The 19,989-nt window shown below is 41.4% G+C and overlaps 1 protein-coding gene across 1 annotated transcript in view; it reads right to left on the bottom strand.

Annotated features, from left to right (window-relative positions):
* The window catches only part of mylk4b (myosin light chain kinase family, member 4b), a 45,371-nt gene extending 31,346 nt beyond the window's left edge, over nucleotides 1-14,025 (bottom strand). The window contains exons 1-2 of the mRNA XM_012872204.3: nucleotides 13,799-14,025; nucleotides 1,180-1,432 (exon numbers count right to left, since the gene is read on the bottom strand). Coding sequence (XP_012727658.2) covers nucleotides 1,180-1,432; nucleotides 13,799-13,863 — 318 coding nt within the window. The 5' untranslated portion in view covers nucleotides 13,864-14,025. The remainder of the gene's footprint in view (nucleotides 1-1,179; nucleotides 1,433-13,798) is intronic.
* Nucleotides 14,026-19,989: the final 5,964 nt, after the last annotated feature.

Here is a 19,989-nt window from a genome sequence, read left to right as displayed (position 1 = left end):
GGCGACATCTGTGATCCCAAGTGGCGGATTACATGCAAAACGTTCACTTGAGGCTGAGGTTTTAAGTGTGTGTGTGTGTGTGTGTGTGTGTGTGTGTGTGTGTGTGTGTGTGTGTGTGTGTGTGTGTACTTGCTCTTGCAGCTGAGTGAGAACAGTTTTAGTGCATATTACTAGTAAAGTGAGGACATTTTTTGGTCCTCATTTTTTTGGGGGCTAAGGGTTAGGTTTAGGACTATGGTGTCAATCAGGTTTAGGGTGGGTTTAGGGTTAGGGTCTGGGTATGGCCATAGGAAGGGTGAAAATGAACGGAAGTCAACAGAAGTCAAGGCACGGTCCCCAGTGAGTATTTAAAACGAGGATGTGTGTGTGTGTGTATTTGTGTGTGTTTGTGTGTGTGTATCCTTGTTCTTGCAGACGAGTGAGAACAATTTTAACTCATATTACTAGTAAAGTGAGGATATTTTTTTTTGGTCCTCACTTTTTTGAGGTTAAGGGTTAGCTCTAGGACTACGGTGTCAATCAGGTTTAGGTGGGTGGGTGTAGGGTTAGGGTCTGGGTAAGGCCATAGGAAGGGTTCAAAAGGAATGGAAGTCAAGGCACGGTCCTTGACTTCCATTGCATTCCATTGTCACTGGTGTGTGTGGATTGAGGTGGGAAAGATCAAGCAGGAAACATCTAAACATAAAAAGATCAGCAGCACCCTCTAGTGAGCCGGTGGCAGTTCAGCTGTTGGGTCATGTCGGCCCTTTCAACAGATGTCAAGGACTAGAGTAGTATTTGTTGTGGGTTATTTCAGTTCTCTCTTTCCTCCCCCTCTGCACACAGATGATTGTGGCTCCGGTTTAACATATGTGTCACCATCAGTAAAAATGACAGTGTTGGGTTTCTTGTGGACTCTGACCCAGAGTTATTGAATGGCTACTACTCTGTGGCAGGTTAGACAGAATATATACAGATAGGCATGATGTTCTTTAGAATGGATTTGCAGTGTTTTTGAGTCAAAATCAAATAACATTGCTTATTTCTCTGAGGATAACTCAAAACCCTCTAGTGAAGCCAAACAAATGTGGCTTAATTCGTTCAAATCCAAATCCAAGGACACAGGAAGGAGGACACAAGACTTCTATCTTCACCAGCCTGTCAACTCATTAGTGGCTCCATGCAGTTTGTAATAATTACCTGCTGGCCTCCGCCTTCCAGCTCCACATGTTTGAGCTCCCAGAAGGAGCGCATGGTCTCCACCTTCTCCAGGTGCCGATAGAAGGCCAGCCGGCCCAGACGAAGGCTGTTGCTGCGGTTCCGGATGGTTTTCAGTCCCTCCATCTTTTCAACGATGGGGGACATGGGGATTGGCGGCGGAACTGATGTGTTGGGCGTTTTGCCATTTTTCTTCCCAGAAATGCTCTCCTTACACTGATTCCTCTTATCTGACCTGAAAGTACAAAATTAAATCGACAACTGAAATGGAAAGTCCAGCCAAAAACCATTATAAACATAAAACGGGTTAACATAAAACTTCCTAAAGCATATCACAAAAAATGCTTTTCAATTTTGATAATTTGATAATGGCCCCTGATTGGCCAGTGGGTGGTGTCACTTGTTGCGTCACATAAGTGATTCTATGGTTCCTTATGGATACCAGCGAGCAGCAAAGCAACATCATAATAAGCTTAACACCCTGTGAAGCGATTATTAAAAATACTTTCACTCGCTGTCTTTTACATGTATTGCAGTTAAGTGTTGTCTCTGTAGTTAGATAGTGTGTGTTTTTTTTTTTCATTTCAGGATCCCTTTCTATATGTGAGAGGTATTCTTCCAGCCTTCTTAAATTGAACTGTCCAAGCTCCAGCTTCAACACAAGCATGAACTTCATAATAGTCAAAGTCCAGCACAACATGACATGCCCTCACCAGAATTTTGAATTTAAAGGACATAGGAATGTATATACCTTGAGTTATTTGTTCTCCATTCTAGGAAAAGCTGTCCTATTTTGCTTATTGTAAATGGTTTGTTATTTGCAGCTGTCAGTAATAATTAAAAAAATTAACATTTGTTCATCCTGAAATTCTGTAACCACTGCAGTAACATCCTATTGCTGCGAGGCTCAGTTTAAAGCCCAGACCAGTGGTGTGCAGCAACAAATTTTCAACAAGTCATTTCAAACACACACAACATGCATTTTACAATAACTAATATAGTAAAGCATTAAATCATTGTATGCGGGGATTATTGTGAATGTGACCACGATAGCAACCTAGTATCATAGGTACCATTAGCTTAGCCTCACAAGTCATAGATTCTAGATCGTTTCCTTCGGTTTAGTTCTGCTCCCACACTCTTTTCTGTATGTGCCCCGAGTTTCATCTTGTAAATTATGATTGTTAACAAAAATAAGTATTAAATTGTTTTCCCACACTATATTTATTTGTTCTTTCAGAATGTTACATTTCAAATACTTTTTACTTTGGGGGCAAATGTAAAAGTAAGTGCAGTCTTTGCTAACTTACTTTTATCAGCACATTATAGTAGCTAAAAAATAATTGAATAAATAAAAATCTGGATGTGAAACGCGGAAAAAGCCCAAAAAAATTGCAATATTGGATTTGCCACGTGGAGCCAGCAATAGGACTTAAAGCTGACGGAAAAGTTGGGGCAGCTTGTTCTCATAAAAAATTGTGTATTTGGATTATGCGTCACCTATCAAAAAAACTCCCCTGGATGTTATGGCGAGAGAGCTCAGAACTACTCCCCCGCTCCCTCCTCCCCCGCGGACATCTGTGGATGCTTTCTGAATTGTGGGCCGGTTGATAACATCAAGGACAATGGCCTCTGGAGAGCGTTCATGGAAATATAACAACTCTCACTCAAGCACACACACATAACTGATGTCCACAACAACATAGGAACTTCATGCGACTAGTCTCCAAGGTTAACCCCCTGCATAAATGTTGTCTTGTCATATTTGCTTTTCTCGTGCAAGGTTTTTTTTTTTTATCTCAAACTGTGTCCTGGAATAGGATAAAGTGTGAAATATGTATTTTTTTCCTCTCCCTCTCCAAATGTGGCTCCCATCTTTCCACAGAGTTCAAGGCAGTGCCTATGGTAACCGCGTAGGCGGGGTCCACGGCAGCAAGGCGTCAGTCAATCGTTCCCCCGAAATGTTTGTGATGTATGTAATGGATGGTTGTACTCAGAGGCGCACCTTGTCAACAGGCAAACGAAGCAACTGCTTAGAGCCCCAAGCCGCTGGGGGGTCTCCGAGAGCCAGCTAAATAACAAAATACATTTTTTGTTGGTGTCAGATTATTTATAGCCTAACATAATGGTGATGAACACTGATCGGTAGGGCCCCCTAGGATTTTTTGCTTGGGGCCCCCACAGACTCTGGAATCGCTTCTGGTTGTACTGGAACTGTAATTTCCCTCTGGGATTATTAAAGTATTTCTGATTCTGAAAAATAGCAAATTTTTTCTCTGTTTTTTTTTATAACTCAAACTACTCATATTGATTCCAAAATGGTTCTGTTACTTTGAACAGTTGGAAGGTATATTTTTAAGGATGCTCAACCATAACATTACCATGAATAGAACTCGATAGATAAACCTCAATGTAACAACTTTTTTTGGCCTGTGCTTTACATCAATTAAAATAGCAATATATTGAATAAAATCCTGAGGAATATTAGTGATATTAAGTATCTATTCAGTGATTTGACTTTCAGTTCAGCCATGCAATGCAGCAACCACTGTTAAATGGATTACTACTTCAGTAATAACAGGACAAAAGAGTTTTGTTCCCAACCCTTATCAACGCATTTGAAATACTAAAACTGTCTGGCCCAGATCCTTTGATCTGTTCCTCCAGAGGGCTGCAGAGTCTCCGTTCCAGATTAAATGACTGATGATGTTGTGGTGAAATCTGCTCTGGCGTCTCCCAGCGACAGCTGACTTGCTGCAGTGTTCTACCTGCTGAACCTCAGGGGGAGTCATGGAACATCACTAGAGATATTTATACGCCCTGAGTGTAAATGTTCCTCCTTTGATTGACAATTACAGAGGTCATATAGTGGCTGCAGTTTCAGAATTGTGATTGAAGCTCTAATTCAGGCGGCGTGTAGCAGCCCGAGTTGTTCCTCCTCATCAGAGCTTTTCGCAGGGTTGGGTTTCAGCTCTAGTGCTGATGGTGGTCTGGAATCCACCTGTCACTGTTCTAATGTTGGTGATATGTTTACAGTGGGCACAAGTACAAATTTCAAAAGTGTTTTTGTTGTTGTTTACTGTCGGTTACATACATGGATCAACTGGGAGCAGCTCACAAATACATTTAGACCAAACGTTTTGGCTTATAATGCACAAAGTAACAACGACAGAGGTTTGCTAATAAGCCAGTTAAATATGGGCATAATTACAATATCTCTAAGGCAGGCCGTGTGATCAGACCAGCAAAGCCTTGGATTTGACTCTCTAACAATCTATACAATGCCTGTCCCTTACTGTTGGCTTCAAATGCAGACAGGAAATAGGGAAGTTCATGTTGGGGTGAGGCTTTAATAATGAAAAACCCGAAAAACTTATAGGGATCTCATTTATAAACCCTGCATACACACAAAACGGAGACTAAATGTTGAGTATGTCATTCTCCACTAAAAGGCATTGATCTGTGAAGACAAACTTGATATTCAGAATGTCCGGTTCCCTCATGCAAACTCTCACCCTCTGTCGTTTTGGGGACAGAGGAAAATTGGGAAAAGTGGGTAATTGCAGCCACACTGCATCATGATTCTTCTCAGATGATCAATTTCACTCCATATCAGACTTTAATCACATATTGACTTTATTATATGCATTCAAAACTACAGTGTTATTCATGCTTGCGCTGGTCAGCCATAACTATACCAAAGAACCTTTCAAGTTAATAACTGAGGTCCGTAAGCCAACTTATATCTTAAATCAAAGTCTGCACAACATTTCCTGGCCTCCCTTCTACTCAGAATGATGATCCAGATACACAGCCACCTCCAAGGCAAGAGGAAATTCAACAGAGTATGTGAAGATGTCATGGACATTTAAGGGTACAGCCACACAAAGCCGAATACTGTATCCGCCCAGAAAAGTTTGAGCACAAGGATGAAACTGCATGAAACCTATTTAAGGTTCCGAGGGAGCCATTATAGGTGCTGTAATACCAATGAAAGAAATTTAAAGAAACACATAAAAAATAACTTTCTTTGAAATTGTGATTTTTTTTTCACAGTTTCAAAATGGTAAATGGCTTGTACGTGTATAGTGCTTTTTAACTAGTCTTGACAACCTCCAAAGCACCTTACACTACAGTCTTAATCATTCACCCATTCACACCCTGGCGGTGGTGAGCTATGTTAGTAGCTACAGCTGCCCTGGGGCAGGCTGAGAGAGGCAAGGCTGCCATACAACGCCGCCACTGAGCCCTCTGACCACTGCCAGCAGGCAACGCGGGTGAAGTGTCTTGCCCAAGGACACAACGACAGAGACAGTCAGAGCAGGGGATCAAACCGGCAACCCGCCAGAAGATGAAGATGAACCCTCTAACCTCTGTGCCACCATCACCTACAGTGTCTCTGTAGTTGTCATTGTCAACCATTAAATAACAACGATCAGCTGAATTTATTTGCATACACATTCATTTCTTTGAAATTGCTAGCTGGTGTGTGTGCGCATGGTTTTAAAAATCAGCATTATTTAGGGGAGTATGCCATTTTTTGGCTTTTGGACATCTGCAAACTTTGAGTATAAATCCTACACAGTGTTTTATAAATAGTACCAGCCATTACCTGACCACCTTCTAAATAAAAATGCAATGTTCCCAATGTGGGTCTAGTATCCCCAGGCTTTATAAGATGGCTTCTCCATTGATCTTGCTGTCATTGAAATGGTTATTGAATTGCAGATAATCTGGGCAGAACTAATTTCTAATTGGAGACCCCCAACATTGTCCAGGGTCCTACAAACAATGCTTCTTCGTGAGTTATTGAAGCACTGAAAGGCCTCCACCACAAACATTTTACAAAAACACTGTTTTTCAGTGGGAAATAGATGGATTGTACAGAACTAAGCTGTAGACTAAAAGCCAGACTGAAGCAGTATCTGGACCAATCTGTCAGTTTGGTGTTGAAACTTGTTTACCCGTCTGTCTGTCTTCCATCCCTATTCTCCAGTCATGAGCTAATGATGTCGTGAATACAAGCATCTGAAATAAGCTTCACCCACAGGTTTGGCTGTTTGAGGAGCTCACTAAATCAAAAGAACCTAGTGGAAGTGCTTTAGGCATCTGCTAAGAAGATCTTCTAGACTTCATTTGGTGAGGTGCGTTGGGCATGCAAGAGGCCCTTCAGCCCACTTCACGGTTTACTGATGAGATTACATCTCATAGTTGGATTGTAAAGTCCTCAGAGTCACCCCTGATGACCTGGAGGAAGCAGCTGGGCGGAGAACAATTTCAGGGCCTTAACTTAAACTGTTTAGGCTGAGACCCAGTCTCTGATAAATGGTAGGATAGAGCATTACAATAAATATAGTCTACAAAATGCTTGTAGCAATAAATCATATGTCTGGAAAAACTGTCTTCATCTCTTGTAGGAACCAACATGGAAGTAGATAATGCAGCAGTATTCAGCATTACGGTTTATACTCTGCAGATCATCTCAAGGACCCTTACCTCTTCATGACACACCACAGAGTCTCATGAACAACTTCAGGAACCTTGTTTGTGGGTTAAAAACCTAAAACCTACAGCTAATGGTCCCATGAATTATGACACAGACCATCTCCCAAACATGAGATGCCAAACAAGCCAAGCCTACTGCAGCCCCCACACAACACAACTGAAAAAAGATTGAAAATAAATGACAGTAAAGTGCTTGGTTGGTCTATTTTGGTAACTCCCATCAAAGTTTAGTCTCTTCCAAACGGTTTCTCTGTGTTGCAGAACGATCACCCAGTTCACACACTGACGGTTGGTATACTGCTCTATATAGTATAGTGTACTATGCACAAGTAGTGAACATGTACTCAAAGAATGTGTTTTATACACAACATAGTAAATAATCAAGGAGCCAAGTAAAAAAGTTAAGTGGTTAAGTGGTTACCCGGTTAAGTGGTTACCCGGAGACAGAACCAATGTCACACCTGACCAAGATCCAGCTGTAAACTGTAAATTTAACGTGTTAAAGAAGGCCTTTTTTGAAGTCTCATGGTGATTGAGCTCAACTGCTAATGAGAAGGATCCATAGCCCCCCACCTCCTCCCCTCTTCCTGGGAGGCTAGCTGACCCTAGGACCCTATCTTTATTTTAGGGGTCTCCATACTACAGCGCAACGATGATTGAGCACCGCCATTGCCAGAAATGTAAAACCTCCATTTGTTAAAAAAAAAACATTAGGTGGAAGGATGTGGCTTGTTGCCTGGCAGACCAGGACTTACCCATCCTACTTTCCCTTCGTGTGGTTTTGACTCGTTCCAGATCAAAGACCCGACGACATACATATCTGTGACTGTATGGATGCATATATTAATGCTTTACATTTTGCATGTTTCACTGACAACCGCTGGTATTTCCTCTCTGTAAAAACAACGGATGGCAGCCCTCATCTGTCTTCTCCGGTGTAATCCTTTCATGTAACCGATATTAGGAATTGCGTGTGTATCATAACTCCTAAAGTAGCAGTGAATCATTTAATCCCCCAGGATTGTGTTAGTCCACGAGTTAATGTTTCAATGATTAAAGCACAAGGGACAAAAACAGGGCCTCCTTCAAATCCTCTGCAGAATGTCAAGTGTCTTAAGAGCTCAGCGATGAGAGGAAAACATCTTTGTCAAAACCAGTATTGGGAAATCAAAACTGCGTGTAACAAATGTTTCAGAATCTGTTTTGCTTTATAGAGTTTATTCAAAATGCTGGACAGGATTTGTTTTTATTAAAATTTAATTAGCTGCCTTTATCAGGGCTGTATAGAATTAAGAGTTTAGCAATCAGTAATAATAATAAATAAAATTAATAAAATCCAACAAGAAAGTAGCAGATCTTCACTGAATAAGCATTCTTTTTAGTTACATTAAACATGTACTTACCAAAGTATTCTGGACAGTAATAAGTGAAATCATTGAGTTTGTGTTGCTAAGGTCCCCCTCAAAAAATCCTCAAGATTAAAACCAAACTTTGAAGGAAAACCATCCTGCAACAAATTCAAATGTCACCTCAACAATGTTTTTAAACACAAGTTAGGTTATGTAGTGTGAGAATTTATTTTTCTCTTGGATAGTACCCTAAGAGACAAAGGGTAAGAGGTGAGGTACAAGGTACAAAATCTTATGTCAGACGAAGCTAAACTGAGCAAATAAAGTAGCTGTTTTCAAATTATTTTGTTCTTCTCCTAGGAAAAAAACTTTTCTAAACCTAAGACCTGAAAAAAGGCAAGAAAATTGTTATATAAAACTTGTCTGTCTGTATGATTTAGACTAAAATAGTGTTCTAAAAATAAACTAAGCATCAAGTAATTTCAGAAACGATTAGACACAGAGTTGACATCTATCACTATGGAAAGGGTTACAAAGCCTTCTCTAATGCGTTAAGATTAAAAAGAAACACGGTGGGAGTCATTATCCCCAATAGGAAGAACATGAAACACTAGGAGCACATTAATGACTCATCCAAGAGGTCACAAAAAAAAAACAGAACATCCACGGCACTGCAGTCCCGAGACCCTCAGTTAAAGTCACTGTTCCCGATTCAACGAGCCAAAAAAGGCCTCAGTGGAAAAGTACTGACTTATTTCTCCCGTGCGCTCTCTAAATCCAGGACTTTCTTCAAAATAATCTGTGGACTGAGAAAAATCTGTGTTAATATTAACACAGCATTTACATCACACAAGGGATCCTCTTGAAATTCCCATCAGGAACAAAACTCCTTCAGGTTAATATGCATAGTAAAACGCACGAAGGGGAAACCCAGCTAAAATTAGATGAAAAAGAAGTTGAGGAGCGCACACAGTCACACAAATCTACAGAGTTCATTGGATACCAAGGCACAGAACAGATGTGAATAGAGATGTGAAAGTCACTTCCCTTAGAAAGTTGTGCAAACATGAAAACAAAGTGTAGCACAACACCCACAGTAGTACACACAAATACATTTTTGAAATTCAGTGATATGATTCACTAAATTGAAGAAATACATTTTAAAACTGTGCAAACAATCATCTAAATCAACAGATTTTTATGTCTGTTTTTCACCCAACTTACACCTGACAGGGTGTAAGTTGTAAGGTGTAAGGTGTAATTTCCCAACTAAATTATTTTTTAGGTAGTAAAATATTGTCAGGTATTTAAACTGCCTTCGCAAGACTGGTCTGGGTGGGATATTTAATAAAAAATAAAAAAAAATCCCTCAAATTGTGTTTTAAAGGAGATAGCTACAAGTTTAACTCCTCCCGACCCGTAGGTGGCACACTTGCACTCGCTCATCCTCGTTCCGACGTTCAGCTGAACTGTTTGCCAACCAGCTGCCAGGTTAGAATCAGCAGACATTTAACTTACCCATCCAGAATGAAAGTGGCAACCTCTGCGTGGCTGCTGAGCGCCTTTGCTTCCTTAAGTCGGCAACAACGCTCAAAAGCTTGACCACTGTTTACCCTCGTTTTGACTTTTTTATTTTTTTGGTCCGCTTGAATCTGTGAAATGTAATGCCAAGAAAAAGCCATCTATCTGACCTATCACAGAGCTATGATTTGGCAACCTCTGTGCTCCGTTTCACTTCACTTCGTTTGACTTCAACCTATTATTCCTATTGATGCAGAATCATTTAGCGGCATCGTAACTAGAAGTGAGCATTTATATATTTTTGACCTGTCAAAATTTATAAAACAATTATTTATGGACTATATATGTATGTTTCAGTAAAATTAATACTTTTCTTCTGCACCACGGCCGATGTTCTGTAGATATATTGTTTGTATTGTTTTGATGAGAACGTTGTAGCTATAACCTTTAAAGTTGCAAAATCTTTGATTTAGTACTACAACAAAAAAACTAAACTCTTCCAAATCATTCGAGTGCAATTCACCTGTATGTAAAGGCATAACCCCGCCCCAGACACATCTTGAATGATGCCACCAAAGTGGGCCGTTCCAAGAGACATGAGCGGTGGGAGTTTTAAGCAGTGCTCTTTGCTGTTGTGGTTAGGACGAGGGAAAGTGACTTATTGAAACATGAAGTGACCAGGGCCACATCTGGTGGTTCCTCCACCTCAAAAGTGTCTTTTGAGGTGGAGGATCTCTTATCGCCTAAACAGCAGGGCTATGGTGACGAAAGCATGTACAGTTTGAATTAATAAGAACATTTTAACTGCAATAACCACCATTCAACCCTAAGAGGGCAGCGCTAAGACAGTCCCTGGACAAATATTGGAGAACTGAAAAAGTGGACCTAAAAATGTAGAAATTTCTACAGTAACATTAAAGTAGCGCCCTTAGACCCAGTTTATTTTAAAAAATATTTTGGGGTGAGTTATATATATATATATATATATATATATATATATATATACATACACTTTAATACTGATAGCTGTTTGTTGAAACAGTTCCGGAGTTATAATTGGCCAAGATTTTTGAAGACGTCTGCCCCCTCTGGCAACAAGTTGAAATGACACCAGTGTTGTGCACATACATGGGAGAAGAGGAAAAGCATCTGCTTTTGCAACTGCACAGGTCTTTTGTTTTAGAGGCGTAGTGTCTTCTGATGTAAGAAAGCTATAATTGCAGAAGTTAGTCCATGTTTTCTTGCTAATCCATCAATTACGGGGGAGACTCAACAAAGTAGCCAGGTGAACGAGACTGTGCAGCAGCCTTACACCCACTCGCACACTTTCTCATGAACTGACACTCCAGCCTATAGAGGTAACTGCAGTAAATAGAGGACACCTCATTTTACTCATCAGGCAATTGTAATTGCAAGGGCATGTATGGGAAAGAAAATAAATAATTTTTGCAAAAGTTGCACCAAGCACCTTTAAAAAAAAACAAGAACACGGATGTCATACCAGTATTTCAATCTTGTCAGGACATTGATCTAAAATTCATCTTTCTAGCTATGTGGTCCCATCCGGCCGGCACTATAAAAGCATTTCCATCCGACACAGCAGTAGGTTTCACACTATTTTGCTGACCTGGTGTAGAAAAACAGGCAACCCTTAAATATCGCTCAATGCATCGACGCGAACTAGTACTACGCATTCAACTTTTCACGAAGAACCTTCGGGACAGACAAATGTGGCAATCATCTTTGTGCATCTGCAACCCAGAAATTGCACTCATTATCAGTCATGATAAAGTTAAGCGGTGCAGGGGACACTGAGTCTGCTGCTTGCACAGTTGCACTCATTGTGTGCACACGTGCATACATTCATGTATGTCTACAGTAGGTACATACCTACGTATGTGCAAGTGCGTAAGTAATCCAAGGTCTGACTGTTTTGGGGGGGGGGGGGGGGGGGTGGGTAGTGTGCTTGGTACAGAAACAGCAACAGAGTAGATTAGGAGCCTTTTTTTAACTTTAAGGCCAGAACATAAGGTCTAGCAGCAGTTAAATAGGAGGGGCGACTTTAAATGGACTGTCTTCACCGCCTGGTTGGTATCTGTCTCTGTGGGGCCTCTGCTGGTTTAACTGTGGCATGGAAACTCCCATTAAAGCTTTTAAATCCTGTGTGGGAATGTGTGGGAGGTGTCTGGATGTGTGCATGGAGAGAAAAAAAACAGATGATTGGGAAAAATTAAAAGCATTCATTCCCTTTGTTGGGAGTTTAAGTGATAGACAAACATATGATGGTTTACTTGCTTTTGTTGCTTTACAAAGGATCTGAATCGTGGTCTGCATTTATATTTTTATGCAATTCCGGGTCAAAGTTTTTTGGTTTACGTCTCGTCCAGCATTACAGCTCTACAGATGACCCGAATCTGCTTTGCAGAAATAACTTAGGCTCAGTCAGACTGGAAGCATTCATTTTCGGTATTGTCACATAATTTGAGGTTTTATATCTGGAGCTCCCTCGTATTTACTGTGGGCCTTGCAGGTGGTTTCTCTGACAAATGTTTTCGGTCACAATCGTGTCAGTTTAAACGGATGCCGATCTCTTGATGGGTTTGCAGCTGTATACTCTTAGTTTCTGAGTAATCACCAGTGGTGTACGAGATGTTCAAGGCTTGTGATGTTGTTTTACAAGCTTAACCTGCTTTTATCTTTTTCAAAAAACGTCCTCCCTGACTGGTCTGCTGCCCTCCTTGATGCTGTTTGCTCACTAATGTTCTCTAGCCGCCATGTGGGCTCGCATTAAACAGTTGTCTTTGCACCAGTGTGCAACTAAAAGGAGGCTGGATACAAATACACATCAGACTTTCAGATTTATCCATAAAAAAGTGAACATATTTACCTTTTTACTTCACAATTGTGTGTTTGTCTATTACAACAAATCCTATTACAATGGCAATGGCTGTTTGTGGCATAACAAAATGAATACTTGTGCAAGGCATAGTAAATAAAGGTTGGTCTAGAGGTGCATCAAGCTAAACCTTTTTAAACTTCAAAGGACTTGCTTTTTACTTGCATCCGATGGTGCAGAATGTATTTTCAGCCCTCCTCGTTTCACTAAACTGGATCCTCAAGAGACTGCTGCCACATTAAATTTCACCAAATCAAACGTGCTGACCGTTTGACGCACTGCTATCAAGTGATTAGCAGGTCAGTTTTCTGTGTCAAAACTCAAAGTATGCCGACTTTTCAGCTGGCCAGCTCAGGGCTTTCATCACGTTCGAAGCCAAGCTGTGGTCAGCAGTGGCCTGCTGGAGTTTCCGATGCAAATAGCTGAACTGAGGTTCTGCTAAATTGTTACTGGATCTGGCTGACCCAGAAATCCAGACGCACACACAACAAACACACATGCACGGGTGAACTTAAGTGTAGCTAGCCTCTCGGAAAACGCACAGACTCAGTCATCACCCCCAGACGCAGCACAAACCGACACTGTTGCTTATTCGCGAGAAGCACAGACATATATTTCTGTTTGAACCCCAACTGACATATATTCAGAGTCCACAGCCCTTCCAATCCTTCACACTGACAACAGCTCAGCAACCTCTGCAGAAGCTTGTAACCGTAGAACCTCCACCCAGTGTACTTTCCTATATCGCCAGGAACAAAGCAGACGCCTTATTTTAGTCCACAGCAGATGGAGTCGCTCTCTGCTATGTTGAATAACTGCCTATAATCCAGTTTCCCTATTTTAACCAATGAGTGTCTGAATCCTCTCAATCTCATTTTTTAAAAAGTTGTTTAATTTTGTCCTTAATTACGACCAATATAGCTTATGTGTTCAAATCAGTTGAAAGGGTGTTTTTTTTTTTTTGTTGTTGTTGTGTTCGCAAGTTTATTTGTTCGCAAATAAACTTGATATATGAAATCATCTTTCAAAGCGTATTTTAATTAAAGACTAAAGATTGTCTAAAGATTCAAAGTGCTCTAAATAAATCAACATGTGTGGTAACTTGACAAGTGGAGCCGTGTACTGCGTGCAACTGATACGGCCATAGACGAGGTGTCAGAATTTAAAGCACGACCATAATGCAAGTTAAGGATTACTCATGCATGAAGGAAAAATTATAAAAATGTTCAGTATTTGCAGGAAAAATGTCTTTTAATGTTTCAAGCCACGAGCTGAAATATGTAAGCCCTGCATGACATTTTGTCTCAGGCAGACAGACCAATAAACTCACCCTTGGTAGTTGGGCACATTTGCGATCACCAAAATCTTCTTCTCCTTTCCTCCCATGTCTCTCATGGGTTTGATGGAGGTTATCTCTCCAAGTTCTCCCAATGTTCTTCAACAAGGCCCCCAGTGCTGGTGCTGGAAGCTCTCTTCCTCCCCGCTCAGACTAGAACGCTCTGTTCAAACGGGACTAACGCACAGAGAGATCAGGAAAGACAGCCCAACTGGAAACTGTGGGCGCTTGTGCCATGACATCCCTGAAGGGATAAGCAGTAGAGGGGTGGAGGGGCGGGGGGGGGGGTCAGAGAAAGACAGGGGTGTGTGGGAGGAGGAGGAGGAGGAGGTGGGTGCACGGGGGTATCTGCTCTGGGACCACAGACAGGAACAGACCGGAGAGATTATTCCGGGGAACGTGGCTTATTATGATAGAATAAACGGAATGAGCGCCATGTGTGTCTGTGGAAGAGCAGCAGGGAAAGACTGAATCAGGGGACGAGAGATGGGAGCGGGGACTAGGAGAGCCCAAATCATAAAAAAAATATTAATTTATGTTGTGAAATGTTCATCAAACTGCAATTAATTTATTCTGCTCCTTTGTTACAAACATTTTGCAATATTTTAACTCAACTTTCTAATGTCTGGATGGGATGTGGTTTAAATTTAGGCCCAAGTGTACACAAAAAAAGTCTGCCCCATGATCCAAATTGCTTATAAAACCATCATTTTCATTCTGTAAATAACGAGAGCGTGTGTTTTTGAACCCTAATAATAATCATTTTGGAACCTGAAAAAGAACAGATTATTTTTTTGTTTCTTCATTTATGAGATTTTTAGACCTGTAACTGTGTACCTTTCAGAAAGTGTAAATGCATAAACATTTGAATCAAACCTCACACGCAGAAAACATTGAAGAAAAAAATATCCTTATTTCACTGGAGTAAATTTTTTTAACACTAAACATACAAACAAACAAACAGTAGTAACCTTACTTCGATTCAATTCAATTGTATTTTATTTATATAGCAGCAATTCACAACACATTTAATCTCAAGGCACTTTATAAAATCAAATTCAATCACATCTTCCAGACAGATTGGTCAAAAAGTTTCCCATCTAAAGTAAAACTTAACTAACTGATAAACAACTAAGAATAACTAAGACCATTTAAAGACTTATTGGTTTTTGTCTTGGGCATTTTTAAGCGGTTCTGAAGGTGACCAAATATAAACCTCTTAACTCTTTAAAGCCAAACGTCAAGGTGAGCGTGTCCTTTTCCATCATGCTGTGGCCTGGCAGCTGCTTGTTAAACTCTTTTAGAAATGCAGCAGATGATGGACATGAAGCAAGCTGGTTTTCACAAGAATGGCATTTATTGGAGGTCACTCAAGGAACTCCGAGAAACCGGGTAAAAGGAGCACTGAGGCTCTGTCCCACGCACAGTTGGCTCATTTAAGTATGGGTAATTGGTAAAATTACCTATAAAAGTTTAATTTTTCTCCTTATGATATGACCTCAAAGCTTCTGACTGGTTTTAATTCAACATTGGAACAAGAATAGATTATATACATTACGCTAGACAACATCCACTGGTTGTAGTGAGGAAGTTGGGGGGGGGGGGGGGGGGGGGGGGAGGGGAGTATATTCTTACACACAGGCATGGCCTTAAAGTCACAGATGGCTCAGAGGTTAAAAATTGTTTCTGAGTCTGCTGTTCAGGATTTTATGGCTCTGTAAGATCTATCAGAGGGCAGCAGGGCAAACAGGTGAGTCGGCCTATTAGGATGCCCCTCGCACCCATTAAAACAAGACGAACTGAAACCGTCTTTGCTTAAAAGGCATCGGGGAGCTGAGGGTGGTCTGAAGAGCAGTCTTGATTTTTGCTGAACAGCTGGTTATCCATTCAGATGTAAAAAAAAAACACCTTTAAAAGATTATTTAAAAAAAAAAAAAAAAAAAAGGAGCTATCAGTTTCACAGCCAGGATGTTTTGTGAGCGCACTTGAAGAAGACCCTCATGCAGCGGCGTTGGTAGATTATGAAGTGCTTTTAGAGCCACAGTGACCCGGTTACATTGTCCTGGCTGATAAGAGTAGTGACAAATTGACCGCTGGAAGCTATGGAGGTGGCCATTTCAGTCTCATGCCAATACAATCGACAGCAACAAGCAGTTTGTTTGTTATTCAATTCAAATTTGGAAAATCTGTGACGAAAATTGTTGGAGGATTTTGACGTTTTACAGTAATGTAATTGATTCTTCAGATATTAGGCAACAACATGACTGGAGAGGCGCAGCACAAACAGCAGCAGCAGTAGCAGGACTTGGTCAAGCAATCATAATGACTCCTCGGACAGCGATGTCTCTCCAACACCCTTCACCAGGATCCCCATGGTTACGATCTGATACGCTAGCTGATGGGCGCCAGCACTTTCATTAGCACTTTGGGCATTCTCTTAAAGACGTACAACATATCCAGCACACGTACAGGCAGGCTATGCAAACACTCCCATAATTTCAGGCCTTTCAGACTTTACAGCTAAATTATTGTGGTTTTAAAGTAGCCAAGACTGCAGCATTTTAGGTCGGGAACTGTTGAGTGAAGGGTTGTTTCTTTTAAAAGTCTCCGTGTAATCTTCTATATTTGTGTTTTTCGTGCCGTCTAAACCTCATTTAACTTTCCCGCTCATTTATTGTAACTTTTTAAGGGAATAAACAGGTTAATTTCGCTGTGGTTGTGTTCTGTTTACCTGTCACATTGTCTCATTATCGTCTGTTGTGTTTGTCACTATAATCTGTTGTTCTCTTGACCTTTTCATTAGTGAGCTCAAGCTTTAGTCTTGTGGCCGTGACACTGAATCCCGTTGCACTCCCTCTGTCGCCCTCCTGTCTTGATCTTCCTCCTGTGTGCAAATTGTCTCCCCCTTGAGCCTGTTACTGCAGGGTTTAACGGCGCTTTACGTGTGTCCTGGTATGCCGCTCAGGGCCAAATGTTTGCATTCCACTGCTTCTTTATATAGCACACACTAGATTAAATTATCTTGGGACAATAGTATTGTTTGGCACTGAAAATAACCCAGTGTGCTGTCATGGACTGGATCCAGTGCCTTGCAAAATGACTTATACTCCTTGAAATGTTTCACTTGTCACAGCTATAAAAAACGTTTTATTTTACGTGGATTTTATGTGAGAGAACATCAGACGTTCCTGTATGATTGCAAAAAAAAGAAAAGAATAATTTGTGTGTTTTTAATTTTGTACAAACAAGATGTATTCAGCCTCCTTTTGCAGACATTACAACGGCAAGTCTTCAGGTTTGTCCCTACCAGCTGTGCACAGCTTGAGACTGAAATTTTTGCCCATTTATATATTTGCAAGGCTGCTCAATGCACATATTGAATGGAGAGGTTGTATTTCTGCTGGGCCATTCCAACACCTGCATATAATTTGATCTAAACCATTCGCCTAGAGCTCTGGCTGCATTTCCAGGCCTGTTGTCCCGCTGGAAGGTGAAGCTCTCACGTCTCTTCATTTCATCTCCGACATGATTTTTTTCCAAGATTGCGCTCTATTTAGTCCCATCCATCTCTCTGTTCAGCCTTTTCTCCCCTTACCAGAAACCTATCCCCAAAGCAAAAGTTTTTAGGGTGATGTGCAGTGTTACTTTACAGCCTCGCATGGTGTTTGAACGTCGACAAAGAAGATCAGCTCTTTTCTGACTAAAGCACCTTATTCCACATCGGTGAAGCCTCCTTCCACACCTGATCTATCTGGTTTGTAATGGATTTTATTTAAGGGTATCATAACAGAGAGGTCTGAAAACAAATGCAAGGTGGTGGTCTGCTCCGGTCCTCAAAAACCGGCAACGGCATGTTTTAGTTGTTCAACACACACAAATGAATGGGTGATTGCCAGGCTAATGCAGAACTTGATAACTTGCAGGGAGGTAAATAAGCATCAGCTCTACTGGAGGCCCATCTAAGACATACAGGATACCAACTCTGAAGGACTGGAGTTTGTAACTCCTGGTCTTTTTCATTAATTGCCAATGACAGTACGTTACCTTTTGTGCTTGGAATATGAATATAACGTCTGTCAGGAAGGGAAGGGCTTTCCTTTAAACTTTTGTCTTTTTATTTGTCAGTACATTTGCTGTTGTCCACAAAAATCCCAATAAATCAATAAGCACTCTCTTCAAACGACTCTCCCACACGTTTAGCTGTGGTAATTAGCTTCAGCGGATAGACTGAGGTGACAGATGGTTTTCTTAGAATGCTGTTTTTCAGCTGCCTTACCATGGTGCATTTAAACACAAGTGAAACAAAGGCTGATTGAGCAGTAAAAAGTCAGACATGCACAACCACTGCATGCCTTGCTAATATAAAGTTGTGGCGACAACGCTGTTAAGAGGAAGAAGAGTAAAGGGTTAAAAAAGGTTGTTTTTGGCTTGTTGGACAGAATAATGTATGCAGTTTTGTTGAGAAATAGTATTTGCAATACATTTTAAGCCAAAGTAAAGCTTTAAAGCCGTGTGTCATCTTGATTTAAAGATCAAGTCTCGATTCCTGACATCTGCAATGGTGTAAAACCTGCTGCCGCTGACCACACGTGAGCTGCAAACCACACTTTGAACGCCGCCGAGTGACTCACTGTACACTTGACATAGATTTCCGGGGGCTCGCTAAATCTTACGCGGAATCCCAATCAGAGGGGCAGATTCGCTGTTGATCCCTGAGAAGGTCACAGCTGTGTGGACACACAATGAGGCTGGAATAGCAGCCGGGGACAATGGGCGGCCGTTGAAGCGGCTTCGCCTACTAGAGAGGAACCGCGGCGCATTGCAGCAGGATGATGGTCAGTTTGGTACTCTTACATCATTTAAGAACCTGCAGATTATTTTGGTTCTGCTGCCTGATGATGGAATGTAAAATAAATAGATTTCCAAAAAACAGTTCTGCACCAGCCTCGGTGCGCGTTAGCTCGCTAAGCAGCGCTGCCATCAGTTGCTGACGGCACTGGTCATCATATAAGGTGCGAACTCTGCAGCATCAGATGTAATTCGGCACATGGGTGCTTGCAATTAGAAGCACAGTCTTCCGTGGATGTGTAAAGGATTAGCCAGACAGACGGGGAAACCTGAGGAAATATAAAAAAAGACCTGGAGCACGGCGTTCACTGTCTTTAAATTCCAAGCTGGGTTCTGGGGAATCTGTATCAGATGCACCACACTTCATTTAATTGCATCCAAGGGGAAAATTAACGCTGTGGTAATGAGGTCAGTATAGGGATCATGTGGCTAAAGATAGCATGTGACTTTGTACGACATACGCAACAGGGTACTCAGTTTTCAGTCTGTATTCAGTAAGATATAAACACCAGGAATCATTAAATACCGACTTAAAGTCCCGAAACATTTCCCTTTTACTGTGTGATAATCGTAAACCAAGTAGAGGTGATTGATGGACTGGTAGAGAATTACCACCCCGCTCAGCAGCTCTGCACGGTCAAATACTGAATACTTGTTAGTGAGTGCTCTGCATTTGTTGCTTGGTTCAGTTCCACCTTTTGTGAGCAGTCTCTCGACAAAGCGCAGAGTGAAAGCCCCCCCAAAAAATCTGACCTAATGCTGCCAATGTCTGGGTTTTTCTGCAGGAACTTAAGCTTAGCATTGCTGGAAGACTTGGGTCATCTGTCCTGAGCTCAATTTTAGCCTTGTAACCTTTACAAAAACTGGTGTTTAGGTCTCCTGAATGTCCCGATCCTCACCCCTGGAAGGAAACCCAGTGATAAACGATAAAGGAATTCAACCAAGTGACAGACGTGGGAACAAGTTGAACTGAGCAACCTAGTTTGCAACCGAGAATACAACTTGGGACGGCACAGCTGGGATCAAATTATATTCGAAGTCCCATAAATTTAATGACGCAGGGTTGTTTGACCTTGGCTTTGCACATGTAAATGGTAACTGGCTTGTACTTGTATAGCGCTTTTAACTAGTCCGCCGACCCCAAAGCGCTTTACACTACATTCAGTCATTCACGCAGACGTTCACACCCTGACGGTGGTGAGCTATGTTAGTAGCCACAGCTGCCCTGGGCCAGGCTGACAAGTGGTGACCAGGAGCTGAAAGGGTGTGGTGGACATTAGATTATGAAGCTGCGAGTCGATTACAGAACCCAGTCTGAGGGCAAAAACGTAACCAAA

The sequence above is a fragment of the Fundulus heteroclitus genome, chromosome 9 (assembly GCF_011125445.2).
Source record: "Fundulus heteroclitus isolate FHET01 chromosome 9, MU-UCD_Fhet_4.1, whole genome shotgun sequence".
In the NCBI taxonomy this organism is placed as follows: domain Eukaryota; kingdom Metazoa; phylum Chordata; class Actinopteri; order Cyprinodontiformes; family Fundulidae; genus Fundulus; species Fundulus heteroclitus.
This window is presented reverse-complemented; position numbering and strand designations above follow the sequence as displayed.